This window comes from Ambystoma mexicanum, chromosome 8 (assembly GCF_040938575.1).
Source record: "Ambystoma mexicanum isolate Mex_15411 chromosome 8, UKY_AmexF1_1, whole genome shotgun sequence".
NCBI classification, from domain to species: domain Eukaryota; kingdom Metazoa; phylum Chordata; class Amphibia; order Caudata; family Ambystomatidae; genus Ambystoma; species Ambystoma mexicanum.
The window spans coordinates 651,349,674-651,368,714 of NC_090929.1; the positions used below are offsets into that span (position 1 = coordinate 651,349,674).

A 19,041-nucleotide genomic window follows, 5' to 3' on the forward strand; every position below is an offset into this window, starting at 1 on the left:
TTTTTTCGTACTTTTGGGACATTCCGTCCTGTGGGACGGGACCAGAGCACTTTTGTAAAAAAGCATCAAATTGAAAAATGTGTTCTCCTTTTACGCGGAGTACTGCCCGCCCTCCTTAGTTCCGCCCACACATCACCCTTCAGTCCTTTTCTCCGCGCGGTGGGGGATGGACGCACTAGCATCACCAGGAAGCCTTTTTCCTTCCCGTTGTCCTTCTCTGCTGCTCCGGTTCTGCGGTTGCGTAGTCCTCCGTCTATGCCAGAGCATCTCGGATTTGCCACTTGCACGTCTTGCGAGAGTGGCTTGGCTACGGCGGATCCCCATTCTCTCTGCTTGGAGTGTCTGGGACCGGATCACTGTTGGGACTCGTGTTTCTTCTGCGACTCCCTTTTGGTCCGGGCACTTCGACGTCTTTGTCGGTGAGAGGAGATCTTCCAGAAGGTTCCTCTGCCGCATTTCCAAGAAGAGACGCCCGGTAAGTTCCTTACTTTTCAGGGCACCCCGGCCGGGGGACTTCTTCCCGGGGTCCTCCAGGTCCGGGAGGGGCTTCAAAAGCTCTGCTACTGGGGTTATCCCTGAGGTGCCTCGCAGGCCTAATAGGCGTACCAGGGTTTTCTCTGAGGGTTTCCGCAAGGGGCCTGCCTATACCGGATCACGATCCGAGGTTCACCGAACAGGTGCTAATAGCCAACATAGTCATGCTGAGGCGTTGGGTACCGGAGTTCGCTCCGAGGTCTCCTTGTCTGGAGCTTCCCACACAGACACCGGGTTGTGCCCTGAGGCCTCTGTTGAGGCTTTCTGTACCGAACCACGGTTCGAGGCCCCGCTCGAGGGAGCTATTAAGACCGGACTCTGTTCTGAGATTCCTCTTAACGAGGCTAAGGTGCGTACCAACAGACCTGAGAGGCCTGTAAAGATCTTGTCTGTGAGGTGGATTCCTCAACTTTCCCGCGCTCGCGGAGGTACCGGTTCTGTTGAGGGGAAACTGGGAGAGGTCGTCGACCGTAACTCCTCGATTACCAGCGTTGCCGAGGTTCCTCCTTTTGGAGGCTAATTCAAGGGACAGAATGACCAGTAAACATCCAAGGTCCCATAGTACCGGCTCTGCCGAGGATCCTTGTGTCAAAGCTAAAATTTCAGTCACGTCCCCTGACCAATCTGTGGAGTCAACTGCCTCATCTACACATGTGATGCAGTTCTGCTCAAATGTTCACAAAATGACGGGTGTTCCTGCGTGGTCTACCGTGGCCATTTTGGATTCTTCCCTCACACCCACGCTATCGTCTGCGGGTGCTGGGAACCTTTTTTTGGTGGACAACCTTATCCACGCGACAGTGTGAATCTGTTCCGCCCTTCCTATGACTGGCTTGCTCGGATGCCACTACCACATTCAGTCTCGCTTCCTCCTACATCTGCCCCATTGGTCTATGTAGACCGTTTGGTGGAGGACCCTCTTAGCAGCCCTCCTCTCTACGTTTGTGGGGTTATGTTCCTCATGAGAGGCCTCTGCCCACTCCAGTGCATAAAGCCTCGGCAGAGGAGGCCTTTTTTCAGAAATGTCATGGTCTAATGAACTCTGATCCAATGAGGGAGTACTTTAAGGGCCTCTTTAGGGAAATCTGCCCTCAGACTCCGTTGCCTGCCCCGACAGGTCCTGTCATGGCGCCTGTCACCCCGGCGGTGGCACCTCCTCTGCCGCCCGCCTCTTCTGCCTCTGCCTCCCTTGTCACCGGTGGACAAGACTTCAGCAGAGTGTGATGTAAATCTGATGCCTGTCGCAGTCGGGGGATCCGGATGCTCTAGATGACCCTTTGGCAGATCAGGACAGTGAGGACCAGCCCCGCTCTGTACGAGCATTTCACGACCGGATACTGGACATGTCACTCCTTAACATACCAGTGCCTGAGGCATCCGCTCAGCAGGAAGGGGTGCTTTCGGGGTTGCTGACCTTGTCTCCACAGGAGCGCACCGGCCTGTTCCTTCAGAGGGACGTTCTGGCCGAGGTCTGCAAGGTCTGGGATAAACCCCACACCGAGCTGCACATAAAAGAATTGACGCCCGTTACAGCCTTCAGACCGCTGAGGAAGTAGCCTTGGCGTCATGCCCGCTCCCGTCCTCGATGATGGTAGCGGCCGCTACTCTGCAATCTAAGCCGGCCTCTGCGACTTCCGCAGTTGCGGCTCAATTTCTGTCCAAAGAGGACAAATTGATTGATTTCTTGGGCAAGAAGATTGTTGCCAAATCGGTGCTGCAATTGCGTCAGGCCAGCGCAGAGCCCATCCTGGCGGCGGCGAATATGAAACTGGAGAGATTTGGCTGACTTCCAGGAGTTCATTCCTGTTGATGATGGGTTAGATGACTTTAATGGCGGCTTGTCAGACGCTAGAGTGTTGGCGCAGGATATGCTGGAGGCTGCTGCGCATCATGTTGACTCCTCGGCTCGTGGCCTCATGCTGGGGCTGGACACCTCATCAGGCTTGGCTTCATGCAACACATTTTTCGAAGGAGGTCCAAGATAAAGTTCTGGACCTGCCTTTTGATGGCAAAGGGCTGTTTCATTCTTCAACGGATGACGAGCACGCAAACTGCCAAGTCTCTGTCGCTGCTCGTGAAGGCCCCAGTCAAAGGTCAGAGATCTGGGTCCCTATCTCGATCCGCTTCATGCTTTAGAGGGTTCCAAGATTGCAGGTTGTGTATGACTGATCCTCCGCCGGGTAACTCCCGCCAGAGGCAACTACGTGGCCGGTTTTTTTCTCAGTCGTCAACCTCTTCTTCAGGGAAAGGTAGTCTCTCTGCCGAAAAATCTGCAAAATAATTTTTTGGCGCTCGCACGAGACTCTGGTGGGAGGACGAACCTAGTCTCATCTGGAGGCGTGGCAAACCGTCACCAACGAATGGTGGGTTTTGTCCATCACTTGGGCGGGCTTCCACTTGCCCCTCCCTCTTAATCCATCCTTCAATCCTCCCTTTCAGCTGTCGGGAACACCCTCCCTCAGAGCCGAGGTCCAGAAGCTTCTAGATCTCAGGGCTATAGAACCTGTTCCCCTAGTGGAACAAGGGAAGGGCTTCTACTCTCGTATGTTTACGGTGCCAAAACCCAACAAGGCTGGCCTGCGCTCCACTCTAGACCTTTCCCAGTTCAACATTTCTCTTCCCCAAGAGAAATTCAAGATGATTACTCCCTGCCAAATAAAGTCCTCTCTTCAGAAGGGCGACTGGCTCACCGTTGTGGACCTTCAGGATGCTTATATACATATCTTGATCTGGAGCCCGCATCGGAAATATCTGCGGTTCTCCCTGGGAGAGGAGCACTATCAGTTTTAAGTGCTCCCTTTTGGTCTCAGCTCTGCGCCGCGTGTCTTCACAAAGATGTCAGTCATTGCAGCTTTTTTAAGGCTACAGGGTATTCATGTGTATCCATATTTAGACGACTGGCTTCGGCGCAGTCCTTATCTGGTAAAAGCCTTGAGCAATCTTCCGGGTCTCCTTCAGCTCCTGTTCAGTCTTGGGCTGTCAGTGAACTGGTGGAAATCCTCCATGATGATCTCTCAGGACCTGAAATTCCTGGGTTTCCATTGGAACACGATCGACTGCAGGGTGTACTTGACGGTGGACAGGATGGCGGATCTGTTAACCACGTGTCAAGTCTTCATTCAGTCGGAGAGCATGTCGGCCTGGTGGTTCCAGACGCTTCTGGGCCTCATTGCCTTATGCGTGCTTGCTCTTCCCCTTGCGCGTCTCCAGATGCGACTTACGCAGTTGGCTCTTCGGAGCTCCTGGCTCCAGGCGGTTGACCAGACACCAAAATCATCCCGGTTCCACCCTACATGATGACAGATCTCCTTTGGTGGTCTTCCAGCAATCTGTCGGTGGGTGCGCCCTTTCAGGAGCCCTCCCCTCAGGTGACCATTACGACAGACTCCTCCCTTATCGGGTGGGGCGCGATGATGGATCATCTTCAGGTTTTCGACCTGTGGTGGCCGCAGGACAGACAATTTCAAATAAATTGTCTGGAGCTTCTGGCGATTTTTCTGGCGCTCAAAGCTTTCAAGCCAGGGATTGTGAACAAGGTTGTCTGCATCCTCACGAACAATGCGGTATCCATGTTTTACATCAACAAGCGGAGGGGTACCAGGTCACCTCCCCTTGTAGATCTAGCCATTCAGATTTGGGAATGGGCCTATCAGCACAGTGTTTGGCTGTTGGCGGTACACATTCCGGGCCAGCTGAATGTAACGGCAGACTCTCTCATCCGGCGAGCTGTGGTCGGCTACGAGTGGGAGCTGAACACGGAGATCTTTTCCGAACTTTTTTCACCATTGGGGCACCTGACCTGCTTAACCAGAGCAATCCGCAGATGTGGCATCCCTCCCTACAATCATTCAGCTTGGCGGCCTGGGGCCTGAGTTCCAATCTTTAGAGTTTCAATTTGTCTGCAGATAATATGCGTATTATCCAATCGGCTAGAAAGCCTTCGACCAGGTCTCAGTGTAGGAGTAAATGGCTCAGTTTCTGTCACTGGTGTTTAGCAAAAGAGCTGGACCCCAGAGAAGCTGCTATTGACAGTGCTTTCTTTCATTTCTCACATGGCAGCTTCAGGCATGCATGTTTTGTCTTGTAGGAGTTATTTGTCGGCTATTGCCGCCTACCTGTCCACGGACTCTTGCTCCTTTTCTTTGACAAACCCTGTCATTAATAGACACTTTGCAGGTCTGTTGAATGTGTATCCACCTGTTCGCAGCCCGCATCCTAAATGGGATCTGAATGTGGTCCTTACTGCTTTGTCATAAACCCTTCGAACCCATGGCTACGGCAGACTTGAAATTCCTTTCATGGAAAATGGCCTTTCTGATTGCGGTAACTTCGGCAAGGCGTGTAAGCGAGCTTCAGGCCTCGTCTGTAGAACATCCATTCCTCATCTTTCACAAGGATAAGGTTGTCTTCTGGACAATCCCTCTTTCCTTCTAAAGGTGGTATCTGATTTTCATTTGAACCAGTCTATTTCCTTACCCGTTTTCTTCCCAGAACCGACTTCAGATGCAGAGAGGGTTCGGCATAATTTGGATGTAAGGCGAGCGCTTAAGTTTTATTTGGACAGAATATCTAATCTTCGGAGCTCTTCCCAGCTCTTGGCGGCCTTTGGAGACCCAAAAGGAAAGCCGGCTTTGAAAGCAACTATCTCCTGATGGATTACTTCCTGTATCTCTGAAGCGTATTCCGTTCAGGGACTTCAACCTCTAAAGGGAATTCATGCCCATCTTGCGCAGGGCAAGGCAGCTGCCATTGCCTTCCAAAAATATGTTCCCTTGGAAACCATTGCCAAGGCAGCCACATGGGCTTCCCCATTAGCTTTTGTGAAGCATTACTGCTTAGACCTGAGCTCCAAAGCTGATGCTCAGTTTGGGCAAGCTGTTCTTAAAAAACCTCTTTCAGTAAAGGAGTTCCATCCACCCGTTATCCTGTAAGGAGTGCTTGGTAATCTCCCAAAAGTATGGAGGAAAGGGGACGGGACGTAGGAGTATAATAAAGTTACTCACCGTAGTGACTACCTTACTCCTAATCCATAGTCCCCTTTCCTCCATACGCCCGCCCGCCGTCCCCTCTAATAAGTATCCTGTATTATTGCTTAAATGGTCTCAGACCTTGCGCTAGAAAAGGACTGAAGGGTGATGCGTGGGGTGGAGCTAAGGAGGGCGGGGTTACGGCCTTACCCCGCGTAAAAAGAGAAGGACACATTTTTCAATTTGATGCTTTTTTACAAAAGTGCTCCGGTCCCGTCCCACAGGACGGAATGTCCCAAAAGTATGGAGAAAAGGGGACTATGGATTAGGAGGTAAGGTAGTCACTATGGTGAGTAACTTTATTAAACTCATCTGATTATGGATCGCAATATGGCACTCTTTTTAGTTGTGTTTTTTGTTTTCCAGTCTAAAGTATGCATGTCTAAAGTAGTTAATCCTCTATTTGTTCACTTAGTTGCCCTGATCTGGGCAAGAAAGCCAGGACTTTCACTGCTTGTTAGGTTAATGAAGAGAACTGGTTATGATTGGGATGAAAGAACAAGTATTGTATGATATGAATGTCTCTAGTGTGGGGATAACAGTTTTGCAAAAAGTCTCTTGCAATTGTCTGATGCTGGAGATACTGATGTCTCCTCCAGCACTGTATTCAGTTGGGTAGATTTCAGGTGTGTCTTTGGTCTTACCAACAGATGGCTAGCACAAATGCCTTGACTGGCACTTATTACTTGTGTATGTAGTAGGTATGCATTAGCATCTGCTGGTAAATTGAGTACCTTTTAAAAGTAGCCTTATGTTGGTAGAAAGGATGTGCCATGGCTTTCATTGGTAACCGAGATACAATTGCCACTGGTCTTACTGCTTCACATTTTTCCCCAGTACCTGAATCCCAACCTTCTGGCAGTAGTGACGGAGAGCACAGACCTGCATCATGAGCGCACTTTCATTGGAATGTACCTGATCGATAGTGTGACAGGACGCATTATCCACTCCTCTGTTCAACGAAAGGCCAAGGGCCCTGTGCATATCATACACTCCGAGAACTGGGTGCTGGTAAGTTAGTGCAACTGTAACCCTTTAAATGGGTGAACTCCACTGAGTGTTGTGCATTTCTTTCCAGATATCCCTTTACTTGTTGTTTTCATTGTTTACCTTTCCAGCATCCCTACACTCGCTTATGTACCATGCTTGCAATATTGACTAGCTGTGTTTCTTGGACTCTGCAGCCCACATACCAATGCAGATCAGACTGTGATTCCTTTATTAGCTGTGTGCAACACCATGTACATTTATTGTTTAGATCTCTTCCCCAAGAATTGGATGTGTGGCCAGAAATATAGTAAATATCAGACTTGAAGAATTAGGATGTTTCAGATACCCTTTTCTGATGTATCTTTTCTCTTGTTAATAGCCCAAAGGAATTATATAAGGGTGTTGATGGTTTCTGACTGCCACACTTAGCCATCACCACTCAACACTTAAAAGAAAATACATCTACATGATGGTCTCAAGAGTCAGAGCGCATTGTAACCCTTTCACCCACACTTTTCACCCACCACTACCCAAACCTTCTGCATCCTGTCCAACCCCTTGTGTAGACACCTGTGGCCAGTCATGAGGATACCATCTTGAATTGTTTTTTGCAGTGCATGTTCTATTTCCAATTTCCCATGTCTGGCTAACCAATGTTTCCCTAATGAATCCCAAACATGGGACTCTACTAACTACTCCACCGTTGGGATACGCTACATGTCCTATTTTCCTCTATGCGAGGAATCTCATAGAGCTGGCTGTGGGCTCCCCACTGGTTGGTGGCAATCTTTCCTAATTTTAGGAGTTACAGTATGCTGTTCCCTGGGAGTGGGTCTACGTTTGACCCTTGCCTTCGAAGGGATTGGTTCCTCCGACATATTCCACATCTATGACAGGTAATCATCACAGCTGTGCTGCTTCGGAAAACTTTCTGCGTCCTGCGTCGATGACGTCGATACGCTGTCCTCGAGGGCCTCCGTCGAGCCGACGTCACCGGATGTTATAAGTAGGATACACGACGCCCATAGCCTCAGTTCCGTTTTTTCTGCGAACGTGTTCTTCTGAGAGAGCCTCGGTTCTTCTGATTCTATCGGTTCTTCGAACTTGGTTTGTGAAGTTGTCATGCCCTCTTCTTCTACCCCACGGTCGGGATTAAAGAAGTGTCGGGACTGCGGTTCCAAGATGTCACTTACGGACCCGCACGACGTCTGCCTCTGGTGCCTCGGCGAGGACCACGCCACCGATGACTGTGACAAATGCCAGTCTTTTGACGTCGAAGGCCTTGCGGGAGCGAAAGAAGAAGCTGTTGGTAGGTAGGGTTTCCAAGCTCTGAACTCAAGGCCACAGATCTGGGTATGCAGTGATTAAATTGCGGCAAAAATATTGCCTGTAAAACAAATCGCTGCAAAAATGCAGTGGTTTGACCCGTTAAAGGTGTACCGCATTACACCATTTAACAGCATTTTTGCCGTGATATTTTGTGTTCACGCCCATTTTTGCCGTGATTTTAACACATGGAACCTAGATCTGCATAGTGCTGTTTTTATGAATTGTCTGAATTAAATCATGAATGCCAATCTCTGATAATGCCTGGTATGAAGACCGCAAAGTGCACATGTGATACCTCCCTATTTGGAAGCGGACTTCACAAGTTGCAACCAGCGCTACAGATAAAGGGTGTATCGGCCACTTTTACTCCCTAAAAATAGGCAAATGCTCCCAAAAAATAAAAATAGGGCGTAAAAATACTCCCAACAAGAAATGGGGGTGAAGGGGGACATGTAGAATCTTGCACCCCTGCTTTCATTCTCAGAGCTCCATGAATGTTTGGACCAGTAAGTACCACATGAAGAAAACTACTATTTGAACAGCCTGACTACAAGAAATGAACTTGCACCTTTTAATGCACATGAATAACTGGGTGCAAAGAAATATTACAAAAACATTTCTGTTTTTCAGTTAAAACCTATTTTTACTCGCTTATAAAAGTATTCTCACTGGGAATTGGGCTTACATTTTTACTCGCTAAAAATCATTTTACTGCCAACTTTTAAAAAAATAGGGAGTAAAATACTCCCACTTGTTGTGGTTGTTGCACCCTTCCATGCCCATGCCCATCCTGATGCCATAGCTCTGACCCACTTACTGTGGAAACAAGCCACCCTGCTTCCAGAGTGAGACCAAGTCTGATTCTTGCATCTCTTGGCAGGACATGTCTTGTTGATGCCTCTGGCCATTTGCCCACAAAGGCGTTTGCTTGATGATTCCTGCATAGATCCATACAGCAGAGAAGGCAGGACCATGTAACTCTGACCGGTTGATACCTGCAGCTACCGTAGAAGTACCAAACGAAAGAAACCAGTACTACAAAAAAGTAAAGTGCTTAAACACTAAGGGCCTGACTCTCATTTTACAATGGTGCAATCTCATTGAAAGCGCTCTGTGAATCAGGTCCCAAGTGTGATTGAGTGCTGTCACTGGAGTCCTCATTTCACCAGTAGAGGGGTGCTTTCTGCAGATCGTTCTGTTCCGTGCCTCAGCCCTCGAATTGTGTCCTCTTGACATCCATATTTCACCTCTATAAGCAATCTTCCTGGTAATTTTTTACATTTTCAGAAGAGAACGTCTATTCTCGCCTTCCCACTCCTACCATGTAGAATCAGGGCCTTCGAGGGGATTGGTTCCTCTGACGTATTCCACATATATGACAGGTAATCACCACAGCTGTGCTGCTTCGGAACATTTTCGGCTCCTGCTTCGATGACGTCGATACGCTCTCCTCGAGGGCCTCCGTCGAGCCGACGTCACCGGATGTTATAAGTAGGACGCACAACGCCCGTAGCCTCAGTTCAGTTTTTTCCGCGAACGTGTTCACTTCGGAGATCTCGGCGCGCCTCAGTTCTTCTATTCTATCTGTTTTTCCAACTTAGTGTTTTGTGAAGATATCATGACTTCGTCTTCTACCCCGTGGTCGGGATTGACGAAGTTGTCATGATGCCTGCCCCCAGAGCACCGGGACAGGCCCAGCACCCCCGGAAGCAGGCATCATGCCCTCGGGGGGGAAAAAAACCCAGCGGCCCCTAATCGGGGCTCTTTGGACTTTGTCCTGGCGCCTTTGGCGCCAGGCTCATATTGGACATCAGTCCTGGCGCCAAAGGCGCCAGGCTCATAAAACAAGGTGTTTGGTGCACTTACCTGACGCAGACCATGCTGTATAAAGCCTCAAGCCAAATGAGGCTTAGGAGGGACTACTTTATTAAAGGAACTATTTTACTTGGGTGGGGACCGTGGAAGAATACTTACCTGGAACTTCTTCCAAGGCTATTTAAAACACGCCCGGACTGCCACACGTGCTTCGCGTTGTTCTGCACCTAGCAGCTGGACGCTCACCGTGTCTGTTCCTGCATCCTGACTCCAGCCACGCCCGTCTGCATCATGGGACACCTGTAAAGGAAGAAGAGAAGAGAAAAGGTGAAATAAGAACATTACCTGCTTTTATCCGAAATCCAGATCCATCACACCGACGATCCTAAAGGGAAGTCATTCATTTTAAAAGCACATCGCATTGCTCGCTGCAGCGCCTCGTTCCACTCACCTTCACGAGGCGCCTTCGTGCCCATCACCGACCATCAGGACCATCCGCCGCATTTCCGCGCCTAAGGGAGAAAAGAGAAGAACAAAGGTGAGCTAGGGAACAGATTGAGGAAGGCCTGATTTTCCACCATAATACTTACCTGATTACTGTTGGAATAATTTCTCCTCACTTCGGGTCGGCGCCGCTTCTTCGGCTCTGCCGTACCCCGGCCCCTATGGGGAAAAAAGACACAAGCATTAGTGGGTGAATGCAAGGACGCTAGGGAACCACCCATCAAAGACTCATCAGAGTTTACCTTCGGCGATTCCATTCCTCAACTCGGCATCTTCACTCAGCACCTGAAAAAGAGTAAACTGACAATGGTCAATTAAGGCTTGAACTTTACAACAGTATACTTACGGCATTTTACCGGAAAAGTCAAGCGAATTTGAACCCTTACCAATCTGAGATCCAGTGAAGTAACTGGATATCAACGCGCCCCTGCATCAGAAGCAGGATGGAGAGCTCGTCCTTCCAGACCCTAAGGTGAGACGCCACGGGGGATTGCAGAAGGGTTTTGAGGAGGGTGAGAGGGGGAAGTGGGAGGCCGACGCATTACCCCGCAGACAGCTAATCCCCTATTTCCACCTACAGAAGGATACTTCTGCGAGCCAGACAAGCAAGATTGGGGGTCCGGTCCAGTCTGTCTTCCGAGTCCTGCGCATCACTTTAGAAGAGGTCACAGCAGCTCAAACCAGGCCGGCGCCTCCGTGGGAGTCAGGTGAGCGTTACAGAAGTGTCGGGACTGCGGTTCCAAGATGTCACTTACGGACCCGCACGCCATCTGCCTCTGGTGCCTCGGCGAGGACCACGCCACCTATGACTATGACGATTGCCAGTCATTAACGTCGAAGGCCTTACGGGAGCGGAAGAAGCTTTCTGTAGGTAGGGTTTCCAAAACCGAAAGTCGAAATCCGCTGGGCTTTCGACCGACAATTCGAGGGGCGATTCTCCGCGTCATCGGCGTAAGTCCACGGGGTCTCGGTCCAGGAGTGGTTCCCGCCATTCCTCTGCCTCCTCAAGGCACTTGCGGAAGCGCCGTCACATGTCGCCTTCCTCGTCCGAGGACTCCGCCAGACGGCGGGTTGCTTGTCCCAACAAGCATTCCTCTCCTGCGGAATGGGACGCATTTCGTAAGGAGATGATGGCGATTTTTGAATCGCAGGGCTCCGGTCTGTCTGCGCCTTTGCGAGAAGCTGGCAGGGAACGCGCTAGGGCCACCGCTCGCACGCCTTCAGGCTCGGGCGGTCGGCCCGATCATCTGGAGCCTTCGAGGTCCCGATCGTACAAGGTGGATCGCTCTAGCCATGCCCGCTCCAGGTCCCACTCATCGACGCCCTTGAGACCGTCGGAGCCTGTGAGGTCTTCTAAGAAGATGTCAGCGCCATGTCCGCCGAAGGACTCTGTCGAGGCTCCGCCTCCGAGGAAGCCATCGGCACCGAGGCCGTCGAAGGACACGCTCTGGGCACCGCCCTCGAGCCCTGTGTCGAAGCCATCGGCGCCACGCGCGACGCCAATTCCGTCAACGCCTTTTGTTGAGGCATTACCTTAGGTACCCTGTGCATCGGTGGAAACTCAGAGGAAGGCCATGAAGAAGTCAGTCAGGCCTATATTTGAACTTTTTTCTGTGCCCTCACCGAGGGAGTTATTCCAGACTCTGGATTACATCTCCGAGGTGGATGAAGGGTCGGAGGAAGGTTTGGTTCCTGATGAGGTTCCTGACAAACTCTTGTCTGGTCCTAGCCAGTTGGAAGACCTGCGTCAGTCTTTGCACGATGTCAGTGGCCTGGACACCTCTCCGGAGGTTGAGTTCGGTAGGCCTGAGCCTGGCACGCATGCTGAGTCTTCATACCGGCGTCTCATGTCGAGGGTGACTGAGTACTTGGGGTGGTCTGCGCCACCAGTGGATTTTCTGCAGGATGACTTGACAGATATCCTTGACCAAGGCCCACCCACTGACCCATGCTGCCATTTCATAGGGCTTTACAGGGAAGGGTGGCGGCGGCTTAGACTGCTCCGGAGAGTCTCCCGGCAGTGAGCAAGTCGTTGCTGAAAAAGTACCGTCCAGCCAGTAGCGACCCCTGCTACTTGACTACGCACCCCACTCCGGAAAGTTTGGTGGTGCAGGTGGCCATGGCCCCAGCAAAGCAGGCGTCATACCCTACCATCCCTCCGGATAGGGACGACAAACGTTTTGATGGCTGGGCGAAGAAAGTGTTTTCTTCAGGGGGTATGGCTTTACAGGCAGCCAACTCTGTGTGTGCCTTAGCAAGTTTCACTCCCACTCTGTGGAATTGTGTCTCTTTGGCAGCTGAACATATTCCCGAAGGGGAGGAAAGGGATGGTTTTCTTGCCCTAGTTCTGGATGGCAAGGATGCCATGTGTGAATCCATTCAGTCGGGTCTAGACATGGCAGACTGTCAGCCGGTCCATGGCGGCAAGCACCGTGATGCGCAGATTTGCGTGGTTGCGGAAGTCGGGGTTTGCTCCTGACGTACAAGCCCGGCTTCTCAACATGCCCTTTGATGGTGTATATCTTTTTGGCAGCAAGGCTGACGAGAGCCTTGAGAGGTTGCAGACCTCCAAAGCTGCAGCAAAGTCTTTGAGCGCTGTAGCTCGCCAACCTCTGCCTTTTCGTCCTGGGGACAGCAATGGAGGGGGAGGTTCCTTTTGATGCTACTCTTCCTTTGGTAGATCGAGAGGAGCTGCAAGTCAAAGGGGCCACCGTAGGAGTACCAGAGGTGGAAAACAAGGTACTCGAGGTGCCAAGGCTGCTCGGGCAGTTGCCTCTTCCCCTCAAGCACCGCCGCAGCCGCTTCAGCTCAGTCATGAGGCCATGTCCCATGGTTCACCGGTTGCGGGAAGGCTGGCGCAAAATCTTGTAGAATGGCGTGCCATTACTTCAGATGTGTGGGTTCTGGAGATCATGGCCCACGGCTACTGTCTTCCTTTCCGGCAGAGGCCTCACGACAATCCACCAGGGAATCTCTCTTTGAAGAGTCTGGATCCGCTCCTTGCGCAGGAAATCAAATCCCTGCTGGAGAAAGGCACCATAGAACTGGTGCCTGTAGCGGAGAGGAACAACGGATGGTATTCCCCTTATTTTTTGATTCCGAAGAAAGACTGGGATTGAGACCCATCATGGACTTGCGTGGTGAACAAGCTCCTCCGGAAGGACAAGTTCAAGATGGTTACTCTTTCTCAAGTCCTTCAGGCCCTTCAACTTCAGGACTGGTTGGGGTCTTCGACCTCTAGGACACTTATTTTCATGTGCCGATTCATCCCAAGCACAAGAAGTGCCTGAGGTTCGCGGTTGTCGCTTCGTATTTTCAGTTTCAGGTCCTGCCGTTCGGATTGACCTCCGCCCGAGGATCTTCACCAAGTTCATGGTGGTGGTGGCAGCGTATCTCAGGAAAGGGGGGATTCACGTCTAACCCTACATGGATGATTGGTTGATCAGGGCGTGCTCTCCCGAGCAAGTCCTGGATCATCTGTCCGTCACCTGCCACTCCCTTCACAGACTGGGCTTCTCCCTCAAATTAAAGAAGTCCCACTTGACACCTACCCAGCGGCTCCAGTACATTGGAGCAGTGCTTAACACATCCCTGGGGCAGTGTTCGCCTCCCCAGGTGAGGGCTCATCAGATTATGCATATGGTGCACAAGTTTCAACATGCCCAGAGTCTCCCGGCGTTCGAGTTCTTGAGGTTGCTCGGCCTCATGGAATCCTGCATTCTTCTGGTGCCATAGGACAGGTTGCGGATAAGATCTCAGCAATGGGCTCTCAAGCTGCAGTAGTCGCAATCCTCTGGCAGGATGTCGGACCCCGTTCAGGTACTGCCCTCGGTCGCCCAGGATCTTCTGTGGTGGGCCATTGAAGGCAATCTGATGATGGGAGCTCCATTTTGGCTACCCTGGCCGGATGTAACGATCGTGACGGACGCGTCCCTCACAGGATGGGGAGCTCATGCCAGCGAGTTGACAGTCAGCGGTCGTTGGTCTCCGTCGGAGTCCAGACTCCATATCAATCTGTTGGAGCTGAGGGCCATCAGGCTAGCCCTGAAGGCTTTTCTGCCATCTGTGCAGGGAAGGAATGTCCTGATTCTGACGGACAATACAGTGGCCATGCACTACCTCAACAAAAAGGGGGGGGCAGGGTCCCTCCCTCTGCTGGATGGTTCTGGGCCATCCAGCAGGAAATTCCGATCTCGGCAGTTCATCTGGCCGGAGAAGAAAACGTGGTGGTGGATGCTCTGAGCAGGCAGAGCACGGTCTCTCACGAGTGGGAGCTGGCTCAGGAGATTCTCCGGGAGATCTTTGCCCTTTGGGGTAGCCCACAAGTGGATCTCTTCGCCAACAGTGTTAACCGGAAGTGCGAAAGGTTCTGCTCGCGGGAATTTCCTCCAAGAGGAGCCTTAGGGGACGCGTTCGTAGTGGAGTGGTCTTTCCCACTACTGTACGCGTTTCCTTCAGTCCCCGTCCTTCAGCAAGTTCTGCAGAGGTTACGGAGGTTTGGTTCCCGAATGATCCTCATTGCTCCGGCATGGGCCAGGAGAACGTGGTAGCCGGACCTACTCGACATGTCCATCTGCCCTCCACGCCGTCTTCCCTACCGAGACGATTTGCTCTCACGGGAGGGGGGGGTCAGGTTCTCCATCCAGAGGTCAAGTCCCTCATCCTTCATGCTTAGCTTCTGAAAGGTTGAGGTATAAGGATTGGGACCTCCGTGAAGATGTGATGGAGGTGTTGCTTTCGGCCAGAAGGCCCACAACAAAGCCCCTGTACCGTTGCCGTTGGAGAAAGTTCTGCGACTGGTGCAGGGTTCAGAATGTGGATCCTTTTTCATGTGCCATTCTTGTGGTTCGGTCTTTTTTTCTTTCATTAGCCCAAAAGTGCCTGCAAGTGGGTACCATTGAAGGTTACGTGGCGGCGCTGTCCATATTTAAGCGCTCGTCTGAAGAGTGTTCTTATTTTAAGATTCCTTTGATTTCTCAGTTTCTGAAAGGGCTCACTAATGGGTTTCCACCATGACCTTTCCAGGTGCCCGGTTGGGATTTGAATCTGGTTCTTAAATTCCTAATGGGAGCTCCGTTTGAGCCTTTACATTCTTACCCTTTGAGACTGTTGACCTTTAAAACTGTATTTTTATTTGTGGTTACTTCCGCTCGCAGAGTGAGTCAGTTGCAGGCTCTATGCGCTAAGCCACCCTTCAGTGTTCCATAAGGACAGGGTTGTCCTTAGGGTTCATCCTTCTTTCCTTCCGAAGGTTGTGTTAGAATTTCATTTAAGCCAGAAGGTCATTCTTCCAGCGTTCTATCCTCCTCCACATCCTGGTAAGGAAGAAGAGAGGCTCCATAGGTTGGATCCTAGGAGAGCGTTAAGCTTCTACATCTCACGCATGTCCCGGGTCAGAGTGGATGATCAACTCTTTGTAGGATACGCTGGAAGGCGTTTGGGTCAAGCTGTTGCTAAGCAGACCTTGTCCAGATGGATTATCTTGACCATCTCGGAATGCTACCGTCTGGTGTGCGAGGACCCTCCGGTAGGCTGGAGGGCCCTTTCTACTAGGGGTGTGGCTGCCTCCACTACTCTGCAGAGGGGTGTTCCCAGTCGTAACATTTGTGAAGCAGCCACATGGGCCTCTGTCCATACTTCTGTCAAACACTTCTCCCTGGATTCTATCCATGGGCAAGATTTGGCCTTTGGTAAGGCAGTCCTCTATTCTGCAATTTGATTGGGCATTCTAAAATTCTAAATTCTTTTCCCACCTCCATACGTTGGTACTGCTTTGGGAGTCTGTCAGATGTGGAATAAGTCGGAGGAACCAATCCCCTCGAACAAGTTACTTTCTTACCTGGTAACATACTTTCGATGGGATGTTCCGACGACGTATTCCACATCGAACCCTCCTAGCCTGCCCCTCTGCAGAATTTCTTATGCGATTGCAGCTTCCGTTTCCGCAAGGCTTTCTGTAGTTATTCTGGCAGAAGATTGGTGCCACACGTTGTGGGAAAAAAACTACAACTGAGGCTACGGGTGTCGTGTGTCCTACTTATAACATCCTTTGACGTCGGCTCGACGGAGGCCCTTGAGGACAGCGTATCGACGTAGACGCCGAAAACTTTCCAAAGCAGCACAGCTGTGGTGATTACCTGTCATAGATGTGGAATACGTCGTCTGAACATCCCATCGAAAGAACGTTACTAGGTAAGAAAGTAACTTGTTCATCTCTTGCTCAGCAATTCAGAATTATTGGTCGACCCCTGTTATTTCTAAGGGAAATAGGTACTCCAGTTGAGTGGGAATAAGCATAATGTTTGCCCATGGGCTCTGTGATGAATCCCATGATGGTGTCCCTTTTTCCCTATGGGGAACCCCCTCTGATGTGGCCAGGGAAGGGAGGCTGCTACCGATAGTTCCCCTGGGGGTGGTACTCAGTAGGCGGTTCTCATGGGGAGGGAATCCCCGCTCCACCCCCCCATGTGTAATGTGCATAGTATCAACTGGGACAATGAAGAGCATAGGCATCCCAAGGGAGATTCATAGTAAAAGTACTGAGATTAAGAGGAGTCAGGTCTACCTTATGGAGAATACTTGGGAGATGAGTACTGAGGCGAAGATTAGGCGCAGAGGCATGACGCTTGCTCCCACAAACCTGAGTAGTGGTCTAGTCTTCCATGAAAGCATAGGCAGGAAGAGACCAAAATGACAAAGGAGAGAGACTTGGAAGCCTGGAAAGCTCCCAGAGTGCAGAGTGACAAGGTCCAGGGCCGTTGACACAATCGTGAGAGGTTGCTGGAACACCAAAGTCCCGACATCAGAGTTTCAAAACCGGTGAGTGAAGAAACACGAGAGAGATGCTGGCGGATGGCCGCATCGGAAGCAGGAGACACCTGCTGGAGCAAGCTGGTCCAGAAAGGTGTTGCCGAAGAGGAGAAACACAAACTGTGGCAAACAAAACTACGCAGCCACCGTGGGAACGCCAAGCCGCTACATTCTTCAGATGCTCTGCTATACCAGGAAGACCCAGGGATGCGCCAGGCCCTCAGAAGAGGAAAAGGGGCTGCACAAACAATGCTGAAGGGACATGGGGAGGCGGACAAGTTATCCTTCCTAATGTCAGTGATTTGGCAAGAACCAAGCCCACTGGCCACAGGGAAAGATTTAAGGACCTTAACCCAGAAACTGAATGAGATAGAGGGGGGGGGGGGGAGACTCTCACTTCAGTGGGGAAAGTCATACCACTGACCACCAGGGAAAGGTCGAGGACCGGATCCCAGAGATTGCAAATATAAGAGGGAGAGTCCCTCACTGCAATGGAGATATCCTAAAGGGCAGAAGGGTTAGCCAGAAACAGACTCTGAGAAAGCAAGTCCACATGAAATCCGGGTCTGGGACCCACAACTAACAGAGGAGATGCATCAGCCCTCTGCATAGTCGCAGTACCTGGCAGACTAGTGAACCAGGTTTGCCACTTAATATTACGATACGGGTCAGAGACCAACAACTACCAGAAAGAAAGCATATCAATCGTATTCATAGTCGAAGTACCTGGCAGGAGAGTGAACCAGGTCTGCCGAAAACAAACCCTAAAGAAGTGCAGTTATGGGACCTGCACCTACAAGAGAAGGTTACAAACTCCTTTTTGCACTGCAGCACTTCGCTGGCGAGTACACTAAGTACACCTGGAGAAAAAAGAGAAACTAGGGTCAGGGACGCTTAGCACAAATGGGTTTTTGCTTGTTGAGAAAGGCCAGGGGAAGGGACTCATTCCCCCCCAAATGTGAACTGAGAAAGCAAATCTGAAGAAGGGCTGGAGAAAGGGAGTCATTCTCGTGGCAATTCAGCCCACAAAGTGGATCAAACCATTGATCCAGGGAAAGGAAGTCATTCCCCCTGGGATAGAAGGCATTGAACTTTCTGACGCAGTGTAGAGGACCTGCAATCCTTTTGTTTGTGAAGCACTAAACACCAGGGGAAGGGAGTCACTCCCCCTGGTGGTCAACTTTCAACCAGAACTGTGCCATACAGTCCGGGAGGAGGGAGTCATTCTCCTGGACCAAGAACCTTGGTACAACTATTTAGTTACAAGTGTTTGGGACAGAGATGGGGACCGTTTGACACAGGATGATGGACTCTTTAAGTTAATAAGATATCCAGACAGACACATTAGTACTTTACTTGGGTCAGGGAAATCTCTCATAGATATAGGGAGTGGTAGGTTGACTCTTTTTCATTTAAAATAAGTCTATAGCAACCACTATGCCACCTGTCATCCCCCTTCTGCATCCTTACAGCACCCATTGAAGAATATTGTATGAGGTGATCCCTGGTAAAATTAAACTGTTATGATCCTCGGGTTGACCCTAAAACTTCAGTTTCACAATAATGAATTTATTGGGTCTTTACACAAGAATGGTCTTGTGTAAGTTCCTGAAACTTTGGTGGACTCCTGCTGGACTTCCAGAAGCACAATTCCACTCATCAAAGTCCACGGGACCGACCGAGCAAGCAAGGTGAATCGACTGGATGAAAACTGTCTTCACTGGTGTCTCTGAAAAGGCACCAAAACCACACATCCATGTTGGAGCACAAACAATCCTTTGCTGGGAGTCCACTCCCTCGACTGCTGCTGTGACATCCCACTAGAGTCACCGCGACCAAGGAACAGGAGGCAGTCTGCAGCTACCATGTGGAGGCATCTTCTTTATCGCTCCCAAGGTACTGTGAGATTTGAGGTAATACTTTCAGTGAGAAACCTGGGGTTGTTCTCGCATGTAGACTGAGTATCTTCTTCAGGTGGCCAGGGGAGGGCCATCTTTTTTGGATCCCACCCTTGGGGGCGGACAAGTGAGGG

General features: G+C 50.7%; 1 protein-coding gene across 1 annotated transcript in view; it reads left to right on the forward strand.

Annotated features, from left to right (window-relative positions):
* The window catches only part of EMC1 (ER membrane protein complex subunit 1), a 755,368-nt gene that overhangs the window by 526,018 nt on the left and 210,309 nt on the right, over positions 1-19,041 (forward strand). Inside the window, exon 19 of the mRNA XM_069610395.1 lies at positions 6,399-6,572. Within this exon, the coding sequence (XP_069466496.1) occupies positions 6,399-6,572 (174 nt within the window). The remainder of the gene's footprint in view (positions 1-6,398; positions 6,573-19,041) is intronic.